Genomic DNA, 20,145 nt, shown 5'->3' with positions numbered 1-20,145 from the left:
AAAGCTCAACCTTGCGGTTTAAAATTTTATGGTATGTATCCGTTAGAAGTCGCTGTCAAATAACTTCGTGTAGATTTGTTTATTTTCTAATATCGTGGGTATCTTTTTCTCATTCGGAAGACTTTTACTTACTTTAAAAAGAAAAATTAGTTCAAGTAGCTGTAAAAATGTCGAACCCAACCCTAGCTTATTGGGACCTTCGCGGAATAGCAGAACCGATTCGAACAATGTTAAAATATTTAGAAATTAATTTTGAAGATAGAAGATATGTTTGTGGTGACGCTCCTACCTTTAGTAAATCTCCTTGGACAGATATAAGTTCGAATTTTGGCCTGGCCTTTCCAAATTTGCCTTACTATATCGACAATGGTGTAAAACTCACGGAAAGTTTTGCCATAATGAAGTATATAGCAAGGAAAAGTGGAGATTTGATACCCACTACAAACGAAGAATGGGCTCGAGCTGAAATGCTGGAAGGTGTTGTTTACGATTTTAGGAAGTCATTTACAACAATATGTTACTCTTCTGATTATGCTAATAAAAGGGTTGAGTTTTTTGACAAGTTACCTACAAAACTGAATTTATTTGATTCTCATTTAAGCAAGGATAAATGGCTTGCAGGTAACAATTTAACATATGTTGATTTTGCTTTAGCCGAAATCCTCGATGTGATAAGGGTTAATGATGCAGGCTGTTTAGATAAACATGCCAATGTCACGAATTTTATGGATAATTTTTTCAAATTAGAAAAAATAGCTGCTTACAGAAATTCAGGCGACTTTAAAAGATTTCCAATAAATAACAAGAGAGCTGCATGGGGTGGAAATAAAGAATAAAAAGCAAGTCATGGCTTAAAGTAATTTGAATATGTAATTGAACAGTAGGTCTAATTAATTTGTTTAAGCCATTTGATTTTATATATTAATAATCAATATTAGTGTTAAATTATTTTATCAAATTTAAACTTAATTTTTTTTGTCAAACTTGCTTGTATATAATGATTTATTTGCCAAAGTGTATTTTTTTAAAAAAACAACCATTTCAGCCAAACTAAAATTGCCATTAAAAAGTAAAAAACATTTGTGATCTATTTTACATAAATTACATAGTAAAGTATGTAATTTTTTCATCAATACAACTAACTTGGGTGCCTATAAAATATACTGGATCAAATGTATATTAAATGCCAAGTGGGGATCACATGAAATAAAACCCAATTCCAACTCTAACTCATTCAAAATACACTTTATGTATTTTGTGTATTTGGTTTGTTGATCCTGTGTATTTTAAAGGTACCGTAACTAACTGCGCTAATAAAAAAAGGGCTGCTACATACAGGTACCAGATAAATATAAATTTATCATAAATGTACTCTGTTGTTTACTTAACTGTTTGCAGCTGTACATTTATGTAAATAATCCATTGTAAATTGTCTAAAAATACCTTAGTTTATGACATGCAATTTTTCTATACTACCTTTTTACTTTATAGAACAAATGGTTAATTTAATGTATATATTATTGTCATATATTTTGTTTCATATGCAATTTGTTGTGTTATTACTCTATTAAACCACAATACCCTATTATGTAACTTATTATTATCTGCCATAGGCTAAATATTGGTACGCAAATGTTCTCAAAATTAATTTATAATTTAATTTTAGAATATAAATAAAAATATAATGGAATTAAATATTGAAGTGGAATTTAGTGGAGGTGCTCAACTGCTCTTTGGGAATAAAAAGAAACATCCGATCAAGTTGGACCTTAACACAAGGAATAAATGGAATATCGGACATTTATTAATCTGGTTAAAAGACAATTTGTTGGAAGAAAGACCAGAGTTGTTTATGCAAAATGAAACTGTGCGCCCTGGAATTTTGGTTCTTATTAATGACGCAGATTGGCAATTGATGGGTGAAATAAAATATGAACTCGAAAAAGGTGATGTTATCACGTTTATATCAACATTACATGGTGGTTGATAAAATAATCAAAAAAATTTTAATTTTCTATTTTTTTAAACTTTTAGCAAGACATTTTTTTACTTATACCATACACACATATTTTAGTTACAGTACTGCCTTTTTGTATTGCAACTGTTACCACTTAAATTAAATAACCTTAACAATTATTAAAATAAAATACTAACTGTTATACAATTTTAAAGGTAGGTGTAATTTTTAGGCTAAGGAAAATGTGGGTGTGTTTTAAAGTTATTTTTGTATTGCAAATGTCGCTAAGTTATGCATCAACTGAATCAAATTACGAAAACCAAGATTTTAAAAAATTGTCAGAGCTTGACCACAACCCAATAACAAACACCGTGAAGGAAAATGAGTTTAAATTTGCTTCATATTACCAAAACCACATGGTTTTACAGAGGGCCCCTAAACCCGCTACATTATGGGGATATGGTGTTGTAAGTAATACTGTAAAACTTGATTTCAATGATGAAAAAATCTACACAACTACTGTTATTAAAGGTCCAGAGGGTAACGGTGTTTGGAGTGTTACGTTAGACCCACACAACATAGGTGGACCCTATAAAATACAAGCCATGTCAGGAAATACCACCATTAGTCTTAGTGATGTTTTATATGGGGATGTGTATTTGTGCAGTGGACAAAGTAACATGCAGTTTGCTATGTCTCAAATACTAAACTCAACATGGGAATTGAATCAGACTCAATTCTACCCAGATGTTAGAGTGTTTTATGCCACCCTAGAGCAATCAAACGATGCATTATATGACCTCAAGGCGATTAATACTCCATGGTCAGTGCCATCTTTTGATGTAATCAAACCATATTCAGCAGTGTGTTGGTTGTATGGGCGATATTTATACGATAAGTTAAAGTTTCCCATTGGTTTGGTTCACTCAGCATGGGGGGGTACACCTGTCGAAACGTGGATGAATAAAAAAGCCCTCAAGGAATGTGGATTAGAGCATCAAGGGCCCACCATGAAAAGCCCAAACCCACAGAATAACTCAGTGACTTGGAATGCGATGATACATCCACTGCTTAACATGACAATCAAAGGTGTGATATGGTATCAAGGGGAACAAAATGCTTATTATCACATTGACTCATACAACTGCTCGTTTCCAGCTATGATTGACAGTTGGAGAGAGCACTGGAATCACGGTGACGATTTTCCTTTTGGTTTCGTGCAACTTTGTGCACGAAATTTACCAAATTGGTTCGATGATGGATTTTATTCTGTTATCAGATGGCATCAATCAGCTGATTATGGTTATGCTCCTAATCATAGGATGAAGAATACTTACATGGCTGTGACAATGGATTTACCAGATAAAGGAATACCATACAATAGCCCTCATACTAGAGATAAACAAGACGTTTCGAAGAGATTATCAAAAGGAGCATTGCATTATATTTACGGGGACCCTTTCACGCCAAACGGACCATTCCCAACTAGTATACACCACTCATTATTTGGTTTGCTCAGAGTAAATTATGACCAAGATATATTTGTCCACATGACGCAAAACTTTCAGGTTTGCTGTGAAAATGATGATTGTAATTGGGAGGATAGCTTCAGTAAGAGAACATGGAAAAATAGCACAATAGTCGAAGTTAATCGTAATTCCCTTGGGTTAGATTTATCGTTTTGTACAAGCGGCCTTGTCAATGCAGTTAGATATGCATGGACTGTAACACCATGCTCTTTTAAGAACTGTCAAGTATACAATGAATATGGGTTGCCAGCTGCACCTTTCTACTTTAAAGTGCCTTATCATGGACCAAAATAAATAAAAAATAAAAAATAGACTAAATTAAACTGATTACTATCATACCTAGATTTCTGTTTTATATACTCTTTAGTATCAATTGCATTTGATTATGTTTCATATTTTAATTTTTTTACTTGATTATTCCCAAAAATTGTTTCTTCTATTGTTTGATTCCTATGTTCAAATATGAGATTAATTATGTTGCTTATAATATTGTTTTGTTCGGATATATACCATATGTTATGTTATTGCTGTATCCACTAATTATCTATTATAGCCATTGTGTTTTGTTATCGTAATATTTGATTTATATTTTAATAGGCCTACATACTTAGCTCTTTAATATAATTATCCATTGTAAATAGGCTATGCAAAAAAATATTAATTAATTACAAACTAAACTTGATTAAATTATTTTTACAATTATGAACTTGATTATTAATTTAGCAGACAATAGGTTAGGCATATAATGTTTAATTTAAATGTGACGAATAAATAAAATGTTTTATCGTCGAAACAAGGAAAAAGAATTGCCAGAAGTAAATCCGGTGTTAAAATATGTTGTTTTCTTTTTTAGCACTTTATATTGGGTAAGTAGAAGTGGTATGTTTATTAAATCAAATATGTTTTCTAAGAAAAACTATATAAATTATCTGGTCCACAGACAATTGTTGTAATATTGTTGAAACCTTTATTTTTCTGTGATACTCACAAATGGCTATTTGTTTTAATTTGATGGCCTATAAATTGGACATGACTACTAAGCCTTATTATGCCTAGATAAAGCATATAGTACAGCGTTTTTATTTTTGAATATTTTTTTAAAATTTTTAGCTTTTCGGCCTCGGTTTAATTGGGATTGGGGTGTATGCTCTGTCGGAGAAAGGCTTCGAGGCTAATAGTTTATCCTCGATTATAACTGACCCAGCAATCGCTTTCCTATGTGTAGGGTCTGGAGTATTTTGTTTGACTTTTTTCGCATGTGTTGGGGCCCTGAGAGAAAATGTCTGCATGCTTAATTTTGTAAGTATTTAGACTTTTTTTTGGATATATCTTTATGCTTGATGTGGGAAAGTTGAATGCGTGACTTGAACATAGAGTAACATTAGTTACTCCAACCCAGTCTCGAGTTCCCTGTGGCAGTTAGGGATATTATAGATTATGATTGCTCGATAATCATGCTGCTGATCAAGTGCTGGCTCAGCAGGAGTACATACCGTTTATAGCGCCTTACTCAAGGCGCTACAGCATGAGAGCAGTGGGGATTGAACCCCGACCTCATGTGTGGTGTAGCAAGTGTTCTTACCACTAACCCACGCTGCCAGGTAAAGTTTATTAAATAAAATTAAGTGAAAGAATAAAGAAAGAAATTATGTTGGTTTTATATTTATATCTTTATTCTTAATCTGACCTTACAACCTAGACATAAAGAAACATCAGTTACCCCGACCCGGCCTCGAGTTGCTTTTGGCAGTTTGGAATATTATTAATTGTAACCGATATGTGCTGGCTCAGCAGGAGTTTATACCATTTAGAGCGCCTTACTCAAGGGCACTATGCCATTTAGAGCGCCTTACTCAACTAAAAGCAGTGATTATCGAACCAACAACACAATGTAGTGTAGCAAGTGTTCTAACTACTACACCACACTGCCGTTAAGTTAATATCATATTATTGAGTTTGCCCTTCTTTTTACAAAATTTCTATTTTTTTCCTTTTTTTAGTTTTCAATTGTCCTTACTCTCTCATTTATGATCCAACTTTTGGGCGGGTTCATTGCATTTATTTTATCCTCGCAAGTTGAAGATTTATCTACAAAATATTTTTATGTTGTTATGGAAACATACCGGGACGACCCTGACACCCAAAATATTGTCGACTGGGGGCAACAATTCGTAAACAAAATAAAATTTTTGATGACTGTTTTTTAAATCAAAATTAAAAAAAAAAAAAGTTAAATAAGAATAATAGAAACTGCTTTTTTTAATTTTGGTTTGTTTTATTTCAGTACAAATGTTGTGGTGCAATGTCTTATGATAATTGGAAAGTTAACATTTATTTTAACTGTTCGTCGATAAGCTCTGAAAAATGCTCAGTGCCTTGGTCTTGCTGTAGAATTGATGAAAACGTGGTAAGTTAACTCTTAATTCCAAGTTAAATTTTATTTAATAAACTTTATGTATAACAGGAATAAAACATTTTCTCCTATCCGTTTCAATAGAAATTCTTTGTTGACTTAGCTTTTAGCAAACAAAAACATGTTAAATGGTATAATTAGGTGTTAAAACAGAATTCTTGAACATTTAACCTAACTTGAAATTTTTGTTTTACAGACTGTTATAAACAAGTTGTGTGGTGTGGGAGCCATGAATTTAGGGGTAAGAATAAATAAACCAAGCTAAAACACTTTTCACCTAGTCTCAAATTGCCTTTGGCAGTTTGGGATAATATAAACTATAATTGCCCGATAATTAAACTGCTGATTAAAGATTGACTTAACAGGAGTTTTACCATTTATAAGACCTTACTTAAGGGCGCTACAGTAGAGGAGCAGTGGGGATTGAACCCTCGACCCCATGTGGTGTAGCAAGTGTTCTTACCACTACACCAAGCTTGTTTTGTTAAAGATCTTTTATATTTACAACTTTAAAGCTGTTTAAATAAGGATTTTATGTTATTTCTTTACTTAAGATTTATTGTAATTCTTCTATAGTGGGTAGAGATGAATGAAAAAATTTACACTGATGGTTGCATTCCAGTGTTAAAGGATTGGTTGGACAGCAATATATTTACTTTAGCAGCAGTTGCAATTGCCTTGTCCTTACCACAAATTTTAGGAATTTTAACATCAAGGATTTTGATTTTACAAATTAAAGATGAAATATTTTTTGCTGAATGGTATGAAAAAAGGAATTACTATTATAATAGAGTGGCCACATCAGCTATGTAACATAACAGACTGATAATGTTTAGCACTAAAAGTTTTTAATTTATGAAAAATTTTGTCCCCCCTTTCCAAATATATATTACCTACTAACTGAAGCTGTATAATAACATAGTAAATATATGGGTATTATTGTTTAAAATGTATAATAAGTTTTTAATGTTGCATTAAATGTGTATTTAGGCCAAATTTTGCAAAACTGACACTTTGTTGCCCTTAATTTAAAGTTGTAAACAATTTTTCGTATAACATTTTTTCCAAATCAAGTTTCACATGCACTTAATTTGTTACTGGTACTTTATTTTATATAGTTTCTGTGCCTTATTTTTTAAGTTTAACTTTAATATGAACTCTGTTTTGGTACATTTTTTTAGTTTGCACATTTTTTATTTTTAATCACTTGATGTAAACCATTTTTTTTATCTAGTATTCACTTGTTAAACTACCAAGTTTCGAATAACTTAAAGTATGTGTTTTTAACTGTGAAAAACTTAACTATAAAACAAAAAGGTATGTTTTCAAAATAACTACCAATAATACTGCAGTAATTTTTCCTATTTATAATACTTTTGTATTTATGTTGTAAAAATAAAATTATAAAGCATTTTAAATCACTTAATTACTATCGAAATATGTAAATCTTCAAACTGTAAATTTGCTATGCTTATTTATGTACACTTACTGGAAATTGTTTTATTGCATTTTATTTACTGCCTACAGTGTATATAATGCATCCCATGTCAAATAAATTCTGAGTGGTGCTTTAAAATATATTGCTTTGTTTCAATTAATAACTTGCTTCGCACATTGCATTTTTTTTGAATAAAATATGCCACAAAATCTGGACATTTTAATATAAAAGTTTATTAAAAAAGCAAGAAGTTGAAAAATGATTGTAACATGGAAAATTTGAACCAAAATTTGGTAAAATAAATATAGTTTAAAATTTTTTCCAAAGAAATTATCAAAAACCTAAGTAAGTTGATTTGATTCTTAAATTCTGTGTAAAAAGGCATATTAAAAATGCTTTTGGCCTTATCCACATAAAATATTTTTTTTCATTCAAAATATTTGGCCCCTCAACATGACTTTTAACCTAATAATGACCAAAACAAAAAGACATCACTAGTCTCATGATGAGTCATCACTGCTATCAGGCTGTGTTGTATTTTCTTCGGAAACTTCGTCATCATGGGAGGTAATGACATCATCATCAGCTGTGACCTCATCGTTTGTGATTTCATCATGGGTGGTTGTGACATCATCGTCTTCAGAGTCACTTACATTGTAAGTTTTCTTCCTTAATTCTCCCCCTGAATCTACAGCTTTTCTTTTAGGACCTTTGACATTAAAAAACCTTATTTTAGACCCCTTTTAATACTGATTTAAGAATAAATGGGATATGTCTTACAATTTTTAGTTTTTTTAAAAAATAATTATATTCACCGGCAGCGTGGTACAATCCCCACTGCTCTCATGCTGGAGCGCCCTTAAGTAAGACACTATAAACAGTATGAACGCCTGCTGAGCCAGCACTTAATTAGCAGCATAATTCTCGGGAAATTATAATCTATAATATCCCAAAATGCCAAATGCAACTCAAGACTCGGTCGGAGTAACTTATATTACTCTATGTTTAGGTCTCGCATTCGACCTTCCCACATCAAGGATAAATTTATATACAAAAAAAATTAAAAATTTTAATTTATCTTAGGAAATTGTTAACCTTTGTGAATTCCATCCTCGTCATCTGAGCTTAATCTCTTTGCATTCATCAACCTCTTTTCCCCCTCAGAGTCGGACTCTGAAGAGTAAATGTTGACGCGATCCCGTCTTCCTGACCCTCCTAGTGGCAAGAAGTAAAAAATAATTATTAAATAAATTTTACAAAAGTCCATGAAATAAAACTGATTTGGTAAATTACAGAATTAAAATAACAATTTAAAAAATTTTTGAAAACACTGACCTGCTTTAAAACGATTTTTAATTGCGGAAACGCTGATATCTTCCTCATCATCATTAGTTGTTCCATCATCATAGCGATCCTCCAAATAATTGGAGGATAACCCTCTGGCATGTGATTTCTCTTGCATCCGCCTCTTCTGTGCTTCTCTCCGCATGTGAGCCTTCAACTGATCCTCCTCTTCTTTCATGAGAGCAGCTTTGCGAGACTCGGGATCTAAACCTGCTATTGGCAGGACTCGAACCTTAAGGTTTAACGCCAAAAATAAGAAATTCAAATTTTGGAAACAATTTTTGTCTTTTTTTTTGAACTTTTACATAAAAACTTGATTATTTAAATATAAAAAATAACATGATGAAGCTTATACCTTTTGTAGGTTGTGGTTATGTCTCATAGCAAGTCTGTTGGTCATTTTTTTATGGGTAGCAGATTTGGTGCTGTGGGGTCTGAAAGTTAACTTGGTTTTAAACACTGCTTGACCTTGAAGCCCTGTCCCTTGTCTGATAAATAAATGGTTGTGATCACCCTGTAAAAAAACATAGATTTATGTTTTTGTTAAAATTTTACTCTTTTTTACATATATTTATTCCGATGTGGAATGGTTGATTTAAGGACCTAAACATAAGATAACATCAGTTACACTGACCCATTGTTGAGTTCCCTTCGGCAGTTTGGGATATTATTGTTTATATGTGCCCAATAATTATAAACTGCTGAGTAAATGTTGGCTCAGCAGGGGTTTATATCATTTAAAGTGCCTTACTCAAGGGCACTACAGCATGAAAGAATTGGGGATTGGACCAGAAACTTTATGTATTGAATCCCAGTGTTCTGACCACTACACCACACAGCCAGTTTACACTGTTTGTTATGAAAAATTATTAAACATTTTTTTAAACAGTTATGATTTCTAGATCATTAGGAAATGTGTTAAGTAATATGGAAAATTAATATTAATTAACACAAAGCAATTACAAATCTTTATGTTTACATTACCCCTATATTAACATACAACATTTTTAAGTATACTATTAGTTGGTTAAAAGAAAAACACTGTAAAACGCAAACAAATTACCTGTAGGGACATCTGATGTACATCGAATATCTCAGATCCCAAATACATAGACATGCTACCATCTGACCACTTTACCATTCTTGCATTTGACTCCATTAATTCTATGTTGTTCTCGTCGATATATTTCCGCCATCTTATCGTGTTTTCCACCTGAAATTAGTTAATAAAGTAGAAATTAAAATATTTGAAGAACAAGTTAGAAAATATAAAGGTCCAGCAATTTCACAACTAACAATTAAACCAAACTTATTTTACAATCAACTTAATTTAAAAAAAAAATATTAAAATTCAAGTCTGCCAAAAAAACATGCAAAAAAATCGCAAAACCTTTAATTTGAGTCTTGTTCTTCCTTCCTCATCCAGCAACTCATCTTCCTCAATTTCATCCTCATACACCGAAGAATCGAATGGCCTCGCATCCACGCTGATGAAGTTTGGGAAGCGGACAAAGTGAATGTTGGAGCCTAGGTCTGTCGTGATCTTTGGAATTTCAACCTCAATCCGAGTCTCCTACAGAAAAAAATGATTTATTAAAAAGAGGAAAAATCTTTGTAAATACTAGGTTTTGTTTGGCAACTTACCATGACTTCTTTTTCTTGGGGCTCCTCAACTTGACTCGTTTCCATGGCTTCGTCTTCTTCATCTGAGATGAAATTTCTCTGCTTTATTTCCTCTTCAGGTTCTTTATAAAAATGAAAACAAAATATATATAATACATTTTAATTTTTTACATAACTAAACAAAATTTAAAAGCTGGGTTAAATAAATTCAAAACACAAGACCTTACTAAAATTTTTTTAGTTTTGGTCTTAAATATTTTTTACAAAAAATTTACAAAAATAAGAGCTACCTTCATTATTTTCTTTTTCCTTTTCATCCTCAGATGAAGAAATATCGTCTGCATCCCCAAATAAATCATCTCCTCTAGGTTGTTTGTCTAAAAAAAATATATAAGTAATGAAATACAGATTATAAGTATATCTTCTTTAATAAAACAGAGAATATAAAAGACAAAATGTAAAGCCATCACTTATTTCTGACTACAATTAACCTTATCTTGTTTGTTACTAAAGATTATACAACCCTTAACAACACAGAAACATTAAGTTTAGAAAATAGGTACTGTTGGATTTGAAATGTTGTAAAAATGTCTTACCTTTATTTTCTATATTTTCCTCATCAGATGATTGGGTATTTTGTGGAGTAACATCACCTGCTTCGCTTCCACTACTTACATTATGCTCATCTTAAAATAAATTATCTGATTTAAGTAATGCAAGAAGTCCTAGGCCAAGTTTATTAAATTTACACACAATTTTTATTATATATTAGACAGAAGATCTCCTTAATGTTAATAGAGCACCAACCATTGTGATGTGTTTGAGCTTCTTCCCCATCCGAGCCGGATCCTTGTTTTTCTTCTCCAGAAACAGGAGATCCTTGTGATGCCGGAGATCCTTGAGATGTAGGAGATCCTTGGGATGCCGGAGATCCATGGGATGCTGGGGATCCATGCTCACTTCCACTTTGATGCTGTATTTGATCCTCATCACCAGATTCATGTTCCTCCTGAGTGCTACCTTCTTCTTCTTGTGCTGTAAAGTTAAAAGTTTTTGTTAATTAAATGGTTGACTTTACAGCCTAATTATTGAATAACTTTTTTAATTAATTAATTACTTGGCTACGAGTGGAATCAAACTCAGGACATTAAACCAAAAAAAACTGGGCCTTGTATGATAATAACTATGTTAAGCTCTAATAGTGGAACAATAAATTTTATTAAAAAATGTTTAATATTTTGTAAAACAATTTACTTTCTTCATCCACTTCATGTTGCTCCTGCTCACTTTCCCCTTCCTCCGCTTCTTCCTGATGGGCACTTCCCTCACTTTCACCATCTGACTCATTCACTTTTTCATCCTCTGAGGAACTTTGTTCTCCAAATAACTCCTCCTCTTCATTTTTAGTGTTTTCGACTACAGAATGATGCGACTCGTCTGACGAGCTATCAGAACCAAATAACTGATGCTCTTCCATTTTATATTCTGATAGTTTAAGCCTAAATTTTCTGATAAAATATCAAATAAAAGTTAGTTTAATAATCAGACATCACATCAAGTTACTGGCTGACTGGCGCTGCAGCTTTCTATACAATTTTAATATGCGTATCAAAATTTAGTTTGTTTTAAAATTGTCGAAAATATGAAGTTGCTATGAGCTTAGGTCGACTTTAACTTAACCTAAAAATATTAACTAAAAAACTACGTTTCTGCGTAACGCAAGAACAACAATAACTAAAAAATTAAACGGTGGCAGTCATGCGTTTTATCAGAAAAATAATTTAATAATTTATTTATTTATCCCCGATGATAGGAGACAGAACTGGTATTATGTAAACGGCAGAGGTTTCTAGTGGGACGAAAAAAGCTTGTGGGGTCTTCTCAGAATGTCATTTTATAATGGTCTTTCCATGCTTTAAACGGCATTTTCGGGGGTATCACACGATTGAAAAACTTATTTTACCTGCAATGAGACATTTTCTATTAACATTCAAACCCTTCACTAAAAAATGCTTCCAGTTTAAAACAAATTTGTCCCAAATTTTGGTAAAATAGGGGACCCTCTAAATAGGCTATGTGCAGTGTGTGTAATGTTCTAATTAAAAGGGTTGTATGATTATTGGTTTGTCTTTTAATATCCATAATAAATTAACATAAAAATATACATTCCCGTATAAATAATTTATTAAAAGCAAAGCTTGTTTACATTGCCCACCTTAATTAAAGAATTTTTTAAAGTAAAAAATAGAAAAAATAATTAAGATTATATATAATATAACGAAATTAAACAAAATGCACATTCTACAGCCTACCAACCTATGTGAATTGCTTTCCTTTTTGAGATAAAAAGAAAATAATTTTTAAAATAAACCCTACCCTTTAAAACACATCATTTCACCAGCAAAAATAAATAAAAAAGGTTAATAGTAATTATGAAGAAAAAGGTTTTTAATATTACACATCAAGTTTTAAAAAAGTTAAACAACAAAATAAATCATCTGCAGCAATCACAAAAAAAGTTAAAGCAGTATAAAAATCAGGAAAGTCAGAAAAAAACAGTTTTATAAAACATTTTAAAAGCAGAAAACTCACACATTTTAAAAATCAGACCAACTGTTAAAATCAATTACAGTTGCGAAGTATTATTTGAACAACATTTACTACTACAAAGTTACAACAATAATGTAAGGGTGAGCTTATGTTAACAAACAATTTTTATTTTTATACCGAGGCTATCAACTAAAAGCATAACCAAAAGCCATTTATTTATTTAAAATGCAACCACAGCAGAGCTAAACCGTGGCTTACTTAGTCTTGTGACTACCTGCCACCTTCCCACAGCTGGATCAAAAACTTCCATTGTATTCTCAGCGGTATTATTTCCACAATTATCAGAATCCACATAACTACATCTAGATAAAAAACACAACAAAATAAACCTAGATAAATAAATATGTGTCTGTACATAATAAACTCAAAACCTACTAAATTTTGCACAGGACTGCAAATACATTTTTAGATCCCTGGTTAAAGGAAATGTTTTAACTAAGTTTAATGATTGTTAAAAAGTTAAAATGTCTTGAGTTTGAGTTTTGTGTTGGTTTCAAAGTTTTTCAGACACAAATCTTACAACCAAAAGACTGTTTGGGCATTCATTTTAAATAAAACCTGGAAAAAAATGTATGCTTTACCCTCCAACAACATAGATTTTTCCATCTACAACACAGGCGCAGTGTTGCTGCCTTGCCTGGCACAGTGGACTTCCAGAAACCCATTTGTTTGCCCTGGGCCGATAAATCTCAACAGTATCTAATGCATTGTCTCCATTTGTGCCACCTAAAATATTTAAAATTTTGAAATACTGATGTATGCAGTGTACAACTATAGAATCTTGTAAAGCCATTTAAAAATTTAAAGTCCATGTAACCTATGGCATAAATTTCCCCATTAAGCTCAACAGAAGCTAATTCATCTCTTGCACAAGACATTGAACAAGCATTTCGCCAAGAATTAGTTCTTGCATCAAACCTTTCCATAGATGATAGGCGAGTACTTGGTGTGTATCCACCAATAACATAAAGTTGTTCTTTAATGGAAAAGTTTTAAATAAAATTTAACTATAAAAGTTTTTTTTTAATTTAAATTAAAAATTTAAATTTTTTAATTTACAAAATTGTAATTTTGTATTTTTAAATAAAGATTTTTTTACAATATTTACGACTAACTTTGAAAACAAGACATTGCATGATCTTGTCTTTTTGTTGACATATCTGGAATTTTGTACCAATCATTCCTTTCTGACAAATAAAACTCACCAGAAGAAAGCCAGCCAGAGTCATGAGCAAGTCCTCCAACAACGTAAAGTGCATCTTAATATGTAATTAAAAATATTATTATTAGAACACTTGTTATACCACCATGAGGTTGTGGGTTTAATCCCCAATGTTCTCATATTGTACCACCCTCGAGTAAGGCGCTATAAACGGTATAAACTTCTGTTGAGCCAACACTTAATCAGCAGCATAATAATCGGGCAATTAAATTCTATATAATATCCAAAACTGCCAAAGGCAACTCGAGACTGGGTCAGAGTAACTGATGTTACTCTATGTTTAAGTAACGCATTTGACCTTCCCACATCAAGGATAAACACAAAGAAAATTATTACTTAATTAAAAATTATAACGCATTTGACCTTCCAACATCAAGGATAAACAAAAAAAAAATGATTACTTAATTAAAAATTATTAAAAAATATTTATTATTTATTTTTTTTAAATTTTAACACAAAAAATATTTAAGAAAATTATAATGTTTTGTATTTGATTGCTGTTACTCTATGGACAAAACAAAACTTTTCTATATGTTAGAGTTTGTACTTAGAAAATTCACCATTTAAATAGGAACTAGCAGTACGTCTTCGACCCACCATCAGAGAACAAACTTCTGTCCAACCATCACTAAAGTTATTTAAATCTAATCTTTCAACAACATCAAGAGATTTAGATTCCCCATTAACCTCTCCACCCATCAAATAAACATAGTTATTAATTCGGCAAGCTGTAGAACCCCAACCACATTCACTCGGTCTCTTAAATGTAAAATAAATCATCCTCAAAAATAGGATATTACTTACAGCAACATTCTTAACCATTATAAATGTTAAAATAAAGTCCACTGCACAACATAAATAATAACATCACAACCCGACCTTCACTTAAAAATATACTACTTACCTTTTGAGCTTTCCATCTTTTTGTGCTGATAGTATATTGAACAACATGTCGATCGCTATCACAGCCACCAATTATAAGTAGATTTTGAAGTGTTGCTAAATATATTTAAAATTAAATTAACTGCTATAAACAACAATATCCAAAACTTTAGACTATGATAACAGAAAATTTCTTATGTTACGACAGTAGCTAAAATTAGAAACAATTAAAAACACATAAATGTTACATTTTTTTGGTGTTTTATTTTTATTTCGTGATCTTTGGCCATTTGATGAAGTTGACGGTTGAGTTTCTCTGTTAGGTTCCACTATTTGAGCCAGATAAAATTATAAGTAATGTTTAAGTAAACAATTTAAAACTTTAAAAGTAGGATTTTATAAAAAAGTGAATATTCTGTTTTTCTTACTACACCAACTAAAGAAAAATATTTTTAAACTTACAGTTATGTTTTTTTAATTTACAGATAGTACAATGTAAAATGTTTTTTCTAGTATACATATTACCTGGCTTAAATGGCGAACTACAAGACAGTTGTGCTAGTTTTAGTACAGTAACATGTTGTTGAACTGCAAATATAACTTTTATTTAGTTAACTATCAAAGGTTTGTGTAAGACATATGCTCATGTGGCTAAAAAATTTAATTAAAAGCTGTAAGGTATTATGATTTAAAAAAGCTTAATAGTGTTTAAGTTATTGTTAATAAACATTCACATAAATAGGATAAAAAAAATGAAAAATTTGAAATTAAACACCTAACAATAAGTTACTTTAGTTTTTAAGTAATATATTTTTTAATTAACTTAAGAATAAAAAAGATTGTTATTTTAGCTAGAATACCTGGCTGCAATACTGGCTTAGAAAATGGCGATGATGGTTCTAACACAGCATAAGGTTGAGCTATAAAAATTGTAAAACAAAAATAAATTTTTAATTTAGTTAATCATTAAAAGGCTGTAACAGACCTTCGAAAATATTTAAACAATATCAAGTCAATAAAATTATAAATGCTTTAAGGTGACAACAAAAAAAGACCAATTATTAATTAATTTAAACCTAGCTTAACTGGCACGCTTTTTAACACAGGTGAAGTTAAAGCTGTTGGCAGATTAAAGGCAGCATTCATCACCAACTTTGTACATTCCATTGATTGGGCAACCAACTCCTATAAATAAAAATAATTAAACTTATTCACTAAGTTAGAAGGCGAGTCAATATTTTGAAACAAGATTGTTACTTAGTGTACCTCTGTTGCAACAAAGTTTTGCAAAACTGTTTTTGAAAATTTTTGAAGATCAAGAAGGGTAAAAATTTGATAAAAATGATCTTTTCTACTTTCTTTGTCATGATTCACCCACTTGATTATTGCTTTAAACTTTGTTTCTTCAGAAACCTTTACCTTGAAAATAAAAGAAAAATATTTAATAAATGTCTTGTAAAACTATAATTAAAATAAATATTTATTACCGTATTGTTTGAAAACCCCAGAATATCTGTGACATTTTTCAAATCAAGATGTTTAAATTTTTCCAAAACTTTTGTATCCGACAAATTTTTCAAAATAACACTTTGAGAAGTTGCAGTAATTGAAACTAGGTCAAACCTTATAGCACAATTTAATGCATCAAAGCAATTTTCTTTTGAAATTTTTTTTTCCAGGTATGTGCTGCAATGATCCAAAACAACTGCAAGATTTATTTATTATTTGATTTTTAAAATCAATTTGAAAATCGTTTTTAAAATTAATTTTGGTTTAAATATTATAAATATATATAATTAGCTTTTGTGTTTATATGTGATAAACAATAGGCCAAGTATGTTGTTGTGTTATTAACATATTTAATTATAAGAATAAGAATATTGGACGGGGACAGAGACCCTCTTTTTTTGTTTAGTTAAATCATTTAATATTCATAATTAAGTTACTTAAATAAATGTAAATTGAAAATGATCAAATGATTTCGAACTATATTTGATTTATCTAATAAATCTAGGTATAACTGGTTATAATAAAACTACTTAAAACTTAACAAATCCTTTAGCCAATTCCAAGTAAGCTTTATATTAGTAAAAATAATGTTTTGTTATGTTAAAGTGAATCACTACTTTTAGTATATATGGGCAATTCTCATTGGGAAAGTGTTTTTTAAAAAAAAATTAACTTAAATTATTTGTTTAAAACTTACCTGTTTCTTTGGTTTTGATATTTAAAGTTTAAATTTAAAAAAATTTGGGCAAATAATTTTTTATAAGTGATTTTTTTTTTTAATTTAAAATGTACAGATTTTTTTGCACTTTTATGGCAATTTTAAGCAATAATTTTAAGTTAATATAAAAGTTACAAAACAGATTACAACAGATTTGTAATGTGTTAGTATAAAAGGTTTAAACATATGCTTAACATAAGTTAAACGACAAATTCTATATTACAATTTAAAAATCAGCAATTTTTAAGTTTTTAACTTGTTAGAATATAGGTAATTCCGTTACCGAATTTACATAAAAAGTTTTATAACTTAAAATTTAATCAAATACAACTTATAATATTTTTAATTCTCTGATTTTAGTTGTTAAGTACTATAAATAAAAACTAAACTTTAACGTTCCTTATCAATTTTATCTACAATAATGGTAACGGAATTACGGGTAACGGAATTACAACATCAGAGATTTTGTAGAAATGCTTATTCTGCCTGGTTTAAATGATTTAAAATAATATAATTATTTTTATAAGTAAAAAAATGAAATGGCATTGTAATATAATATCCATTTTTTTTAATTTTGTGAGAAGATAGTTTTCAAATTTATAAATTAGTTTTATGGGTACATATATTACTAAATAAAATTAAATAAAAATATTCATAGTTAACAAGTTGATTTTTAACTGATATTTGGCATATTCAAACAATATTATAAGCTATTTTACCCACTAGACTTATTGTTTTTGCATAATTATCCATTTTATTTAGGTGTAACAAATTGTTTCTGCAACATCAATTTTATTACTAATTTAGAGTTTAGCGATTTAGAATTTTAAACATGTTATGTTTGTTTGTTAATTTTATTTTTGCAGTTATGTTTGTAGTTTTTGTTAAAATGGTAGTTAGGAATTTCAAAATTTGGTTTGTTTTGTTCTGTTTAAGAGTTTATTTAAAAAAATACCTAGTAGTTTTTAGTTTTGTAATTCCGTTACCAAGATTTTTTTAAAAAATTTTTAGTTAAGTTTGTTTCTTATTTTAACAGTACCTAAAACAATTTTTTTAAATTTTATCTGAAATTGAGTAAATTTAAGACTAAAGTTACATGCCAAAATTAGACAGTGCCTTTCTGTTACTTAAAGTGTAATTCCGTTACCAGGTTTTTTTAAGTTAATTTGTCAATAAATAAATATTTTTTAAACCCCAACTAAAAAAATTTGGTATCTTTTTGTTGCTTATAATAAGGACAATTATTTACACATGTTTAATTTAAATTAATTTTTTTTAAATTCAGACGAATTGGGATTATGTATTACCCAACTTTTTATATCTAATTTATTGGCGTAATTCCGTTACCAAACATTTTTCAATTTTTAAGAAGCATAGAAGTTCGAACTGGACTTCTATGCTTATAATTCCGTTACCGAAGAATTGCCCATATATATAACATAACTTACAAGGTAATTGCATGTAATGTGATGCTTCAATCAGCAAATAAACATTGCCATCATTTAATGAAACTTTCCCAGTGTAAATATAAGTAAGCAGAATATTCATTATATCCCCATTAACACCATTGATAAGTGCTTCAGATGAATAGTTTTCCTTCATCTAAAAATGCAAAGCTTATAAATTTAAACTAAATACTTTATGACAAAAAAAAAGAAAAAATGCATATAAACAACATAATGAAAAATAAATATAAAACTACTTTGTACATACCTTTACTGTAAACATTTTTCTCCAAAATTCTGAAAAAGCTGTAAGGATGCATTTATGTGCACTAAACTGCTCTGTTCCAGCAACTATTTTAACATCACATGATACCTTTGTAGTCAGTCGATCTCTAGGTTAAAGTATAACATAAATAATAGTAGTTTATATAGAAATCAAGTGAGGTTTATGTGTTTAACTTATTTACGTGTTTAACTTATTTAATAGCCAAGCAGCATGATTGCTTTCAAAATGTTCATTGGAAGAAGGTATTCCTACTGTCTCCATTTAATTTTCCAATTTAAACAAAAATGATGTTTTCAATGAGTTTAAACATGAATACTAATACTTTCTGGGAGATAAAAAATAATTAAAAAGTTATGGTCTAAAATAACACAGATATCTTAAAAACGGTTGTCAGTTGATCTGTACTGCGTTCCAGAAACAACAAAAATTTCGAAATCTGCGAGAGTTTTTCGCTATTTGGACCGCCTTGCAAGCCGTTGTATTAACGGGCGATCCGTACTCCGGCAATTTACATTAATCGTGAATATCAATTGTCGCACTCGCAAGTTATTCCTTATATCTTTTTTTAAACGAATAAATATTGGATATATGCATTAATAAATGTGTTTAATAACTCAAGGTGTTTTTTAACATTGAATTATTGTGTTGTTGACATCTTTTTGTCAGCTGTTTTAACCAATGTTACAACTACGACGATAAAATAAGGACGGTAGCTTTGATGTTTAATTGGGATTTTTATTAGTTGACTTTTGCTTTTAAAATCATTGTCAAGATGATTAGCATTTATAACATGCCAGCATACGGTTTTTGTTAAAACTTTTTTGCAATTCATAAATATATCAAAAAACAAATAACACAAAATATGTTTTAATAAAAAAATTTGGGTTTGGTGACCATGCCGTAATATACTATAAAATCATTGTGTAAACATTAATACTTTTGGCATGTTTTAATCATTAAATTGATTTTGTCATTTTTTCCGTGGCATTGTTGTAATATTAATTGTATATCATATTTATTATTTACTTTCATTAACACTCGAAAAAAAAAATAAAATAAAAAAAATTTATTTACAATACATAGACAATATGTAAGCACCTATTGCATATTACTACTATTTATGATAAATCACATTAAACCGATTCGTCACATATATGCGCCTGAATTAT

General features: G+C 30.0%; 5 protein-coding genes and 1 pseudogene across 6 annotated transcripts; 4 read left to right on the top strand and 2 right to left on the bottom strand.

The window, feature by feature from the left end:
• The first annotated feature begins 109 nt into the window (after positions 1 to 109).
• On the top strand, positions 110 to 1,624 carry LOC145745674 (glutathione S-transferase Mu 3 pseudogene; annotated as a pseudogene).
• A 48-nt stretch (positions 1,625 to 1,672) lies between these two features.
• LOC145744785 (ubiquitin-related modifier 1-like) lies at positions 1,673 to 2,312 on the top strand. Its single transcript, XM_082562729.1, has one exon. The coding sequence runs from the start codon at positions 1,685 to 1,687 to the stop codon at positions 1,985 to 1,987; it is 303 nt and encodes a 100-aa protein (XP_082418855.1). The 5' UTR covers positions 1,673 to 1,684; the 3' UTR covers positions 1,988 to 2,312.
• Positions 1,834 to 4,124, top strand: LOC145744783 (sialate O-acetylesterase-like). The gene is made up of 2 exons (XM_082562727.1): positions 1,834 to 1,946; positions 2,173 to 4,124. Exons 1-2 carry the CDS (start codon positions 1,932 to 1,934, stop codon positions 3,778 to 3,780), a joined length of 1,623 nt encoding a protein of 540 aa, XP_082418853.1. The 5' UTR covers positions 1,834 to 1,931; the 3' UTR covers positions 3,781 to 4,124.
• A 66-nt stretch (positions 4,125 to 4,190) lies between these two features.
• LOC145744784 (tetraspanin-33-like) lies at positions 4,191 to 7,544 on the top strand. The gene is made up of 6 exons (XM_082562728.1): positions 4,191 to 4,352; positions 4,597 to 4,785; positions 5,487 to 5,657; positions 5,771 to 5,893; positions 6,096 to 6,140; positions 6,476 to 7,544. The coding sequence occupies exons 1-6, from the start codon at positions 4,263 to 4,265 to the stop codon at positions 6,710 to 6,712; spliced, it is 855 nt and encodes a 284-aa protein (XP_082418854.1). The 5' UTR covers positions 4,191 to 4,262; the 3' UTR covers positions 6,713 to 7,544.
• LOC145744782 (RNA polymerase-associated protein LEO1-like) lies at positions 7,379 to 11,807 on the bottom strand. The gene is made up of 11 exons (XM_082562726.1): positions 11,559 to 11,807; positions 11,112 to 11,339; positions 10,901 to 10,990; positions 10,595 to 10,681; positions 10,326 to 10,426; positions 10,072 to 10,254; positions 9,745 to 9,894; positions 9,037 to 9,195; positions 8,673 to 8,913; positions 8,433 to 8,552; positions 7,379 to 8,046 (listed from the first exon to the last, which is right to left on the bottom strand). Exons 1-11 carry the CDS (start codon positions 11,779 to 11,781, stop codon positions 7,838 to 7,840), a joined length of 1,791 nt encoding a protein of 596 aa, XP_082418852.1. The 5' UTR covers positions 11,782 to 11,807; the 3' UTR covers positions 7,379 to 7,837.
• Positions 11,808 to 12,604: 797 nt separating this feature from the next.
• On the bottom strand, positions 12,605 to 19,295 carry LOC145745607 (kelch-like protein 38). 2 transcript variants are annotated; one of them, XM_082563727.1, is made up of 15 exons: positions 19,158 to 19,295; positions 18,959 to 19,082; positions 18,694 to 18,847; positions 16,506 to 16,723; positions 16,285 to 16,437; positions 16,095 to 16,203; positions 15,879 to 15,938; positions 15,544 to 15,606; positions 15,267 to 15,347; positions 15,041 to 15,135; positions 14,697 to 14,895; positions 14,030 to 14,173; positions 13,732 to 13,890; positions 13,496 to 13,640; positions 12,605 to 13,216 (listed from the first exon to the last, which is right to left on the bottom strand). In XM_082563727.1, exons 1-15 carry the CDS (start codon positions 19,235 to 19,237, stop codon positions 13,075 to 13,077), a joined length of 1,926 nt encoding a protein of 641 aa, XP_082419853.1. In that variant the 5' UTR covers positions 19,238 to 19,295; the 3' UTR covers positions 12,605 to 13,074. The 2 variants fall into 2 exon arrangements, with proteins under 2 accessions (XP_082419853.1, XP_082419854.1); XM_082563728.1 differs by having other exon boundaries at positions 16,285 to 16,431.
• Positions 19,296 to 20,145: the final 850 nt, after the last annotated feature.

Source organism: Corella eumyota, chromosome 3 (assembly GCF_963082875.1).
Source record: "Corella eumyota chromosome 3, kaCorEumy4.1, whole genome shotgun sequence".
NCBI classification, from domain to species: domain Eukaryota; kingdom Metazoa; phylum Chordata; class Ascidiacea; order Phlebobranchia; family Corellidae; genus Corella; species Corella eumyota.
The sequence above is the reverse complement of the archived record's forward strand: the minus strand, read 5'-3'. Positions and strand labels throughout refer to the sequence as shown.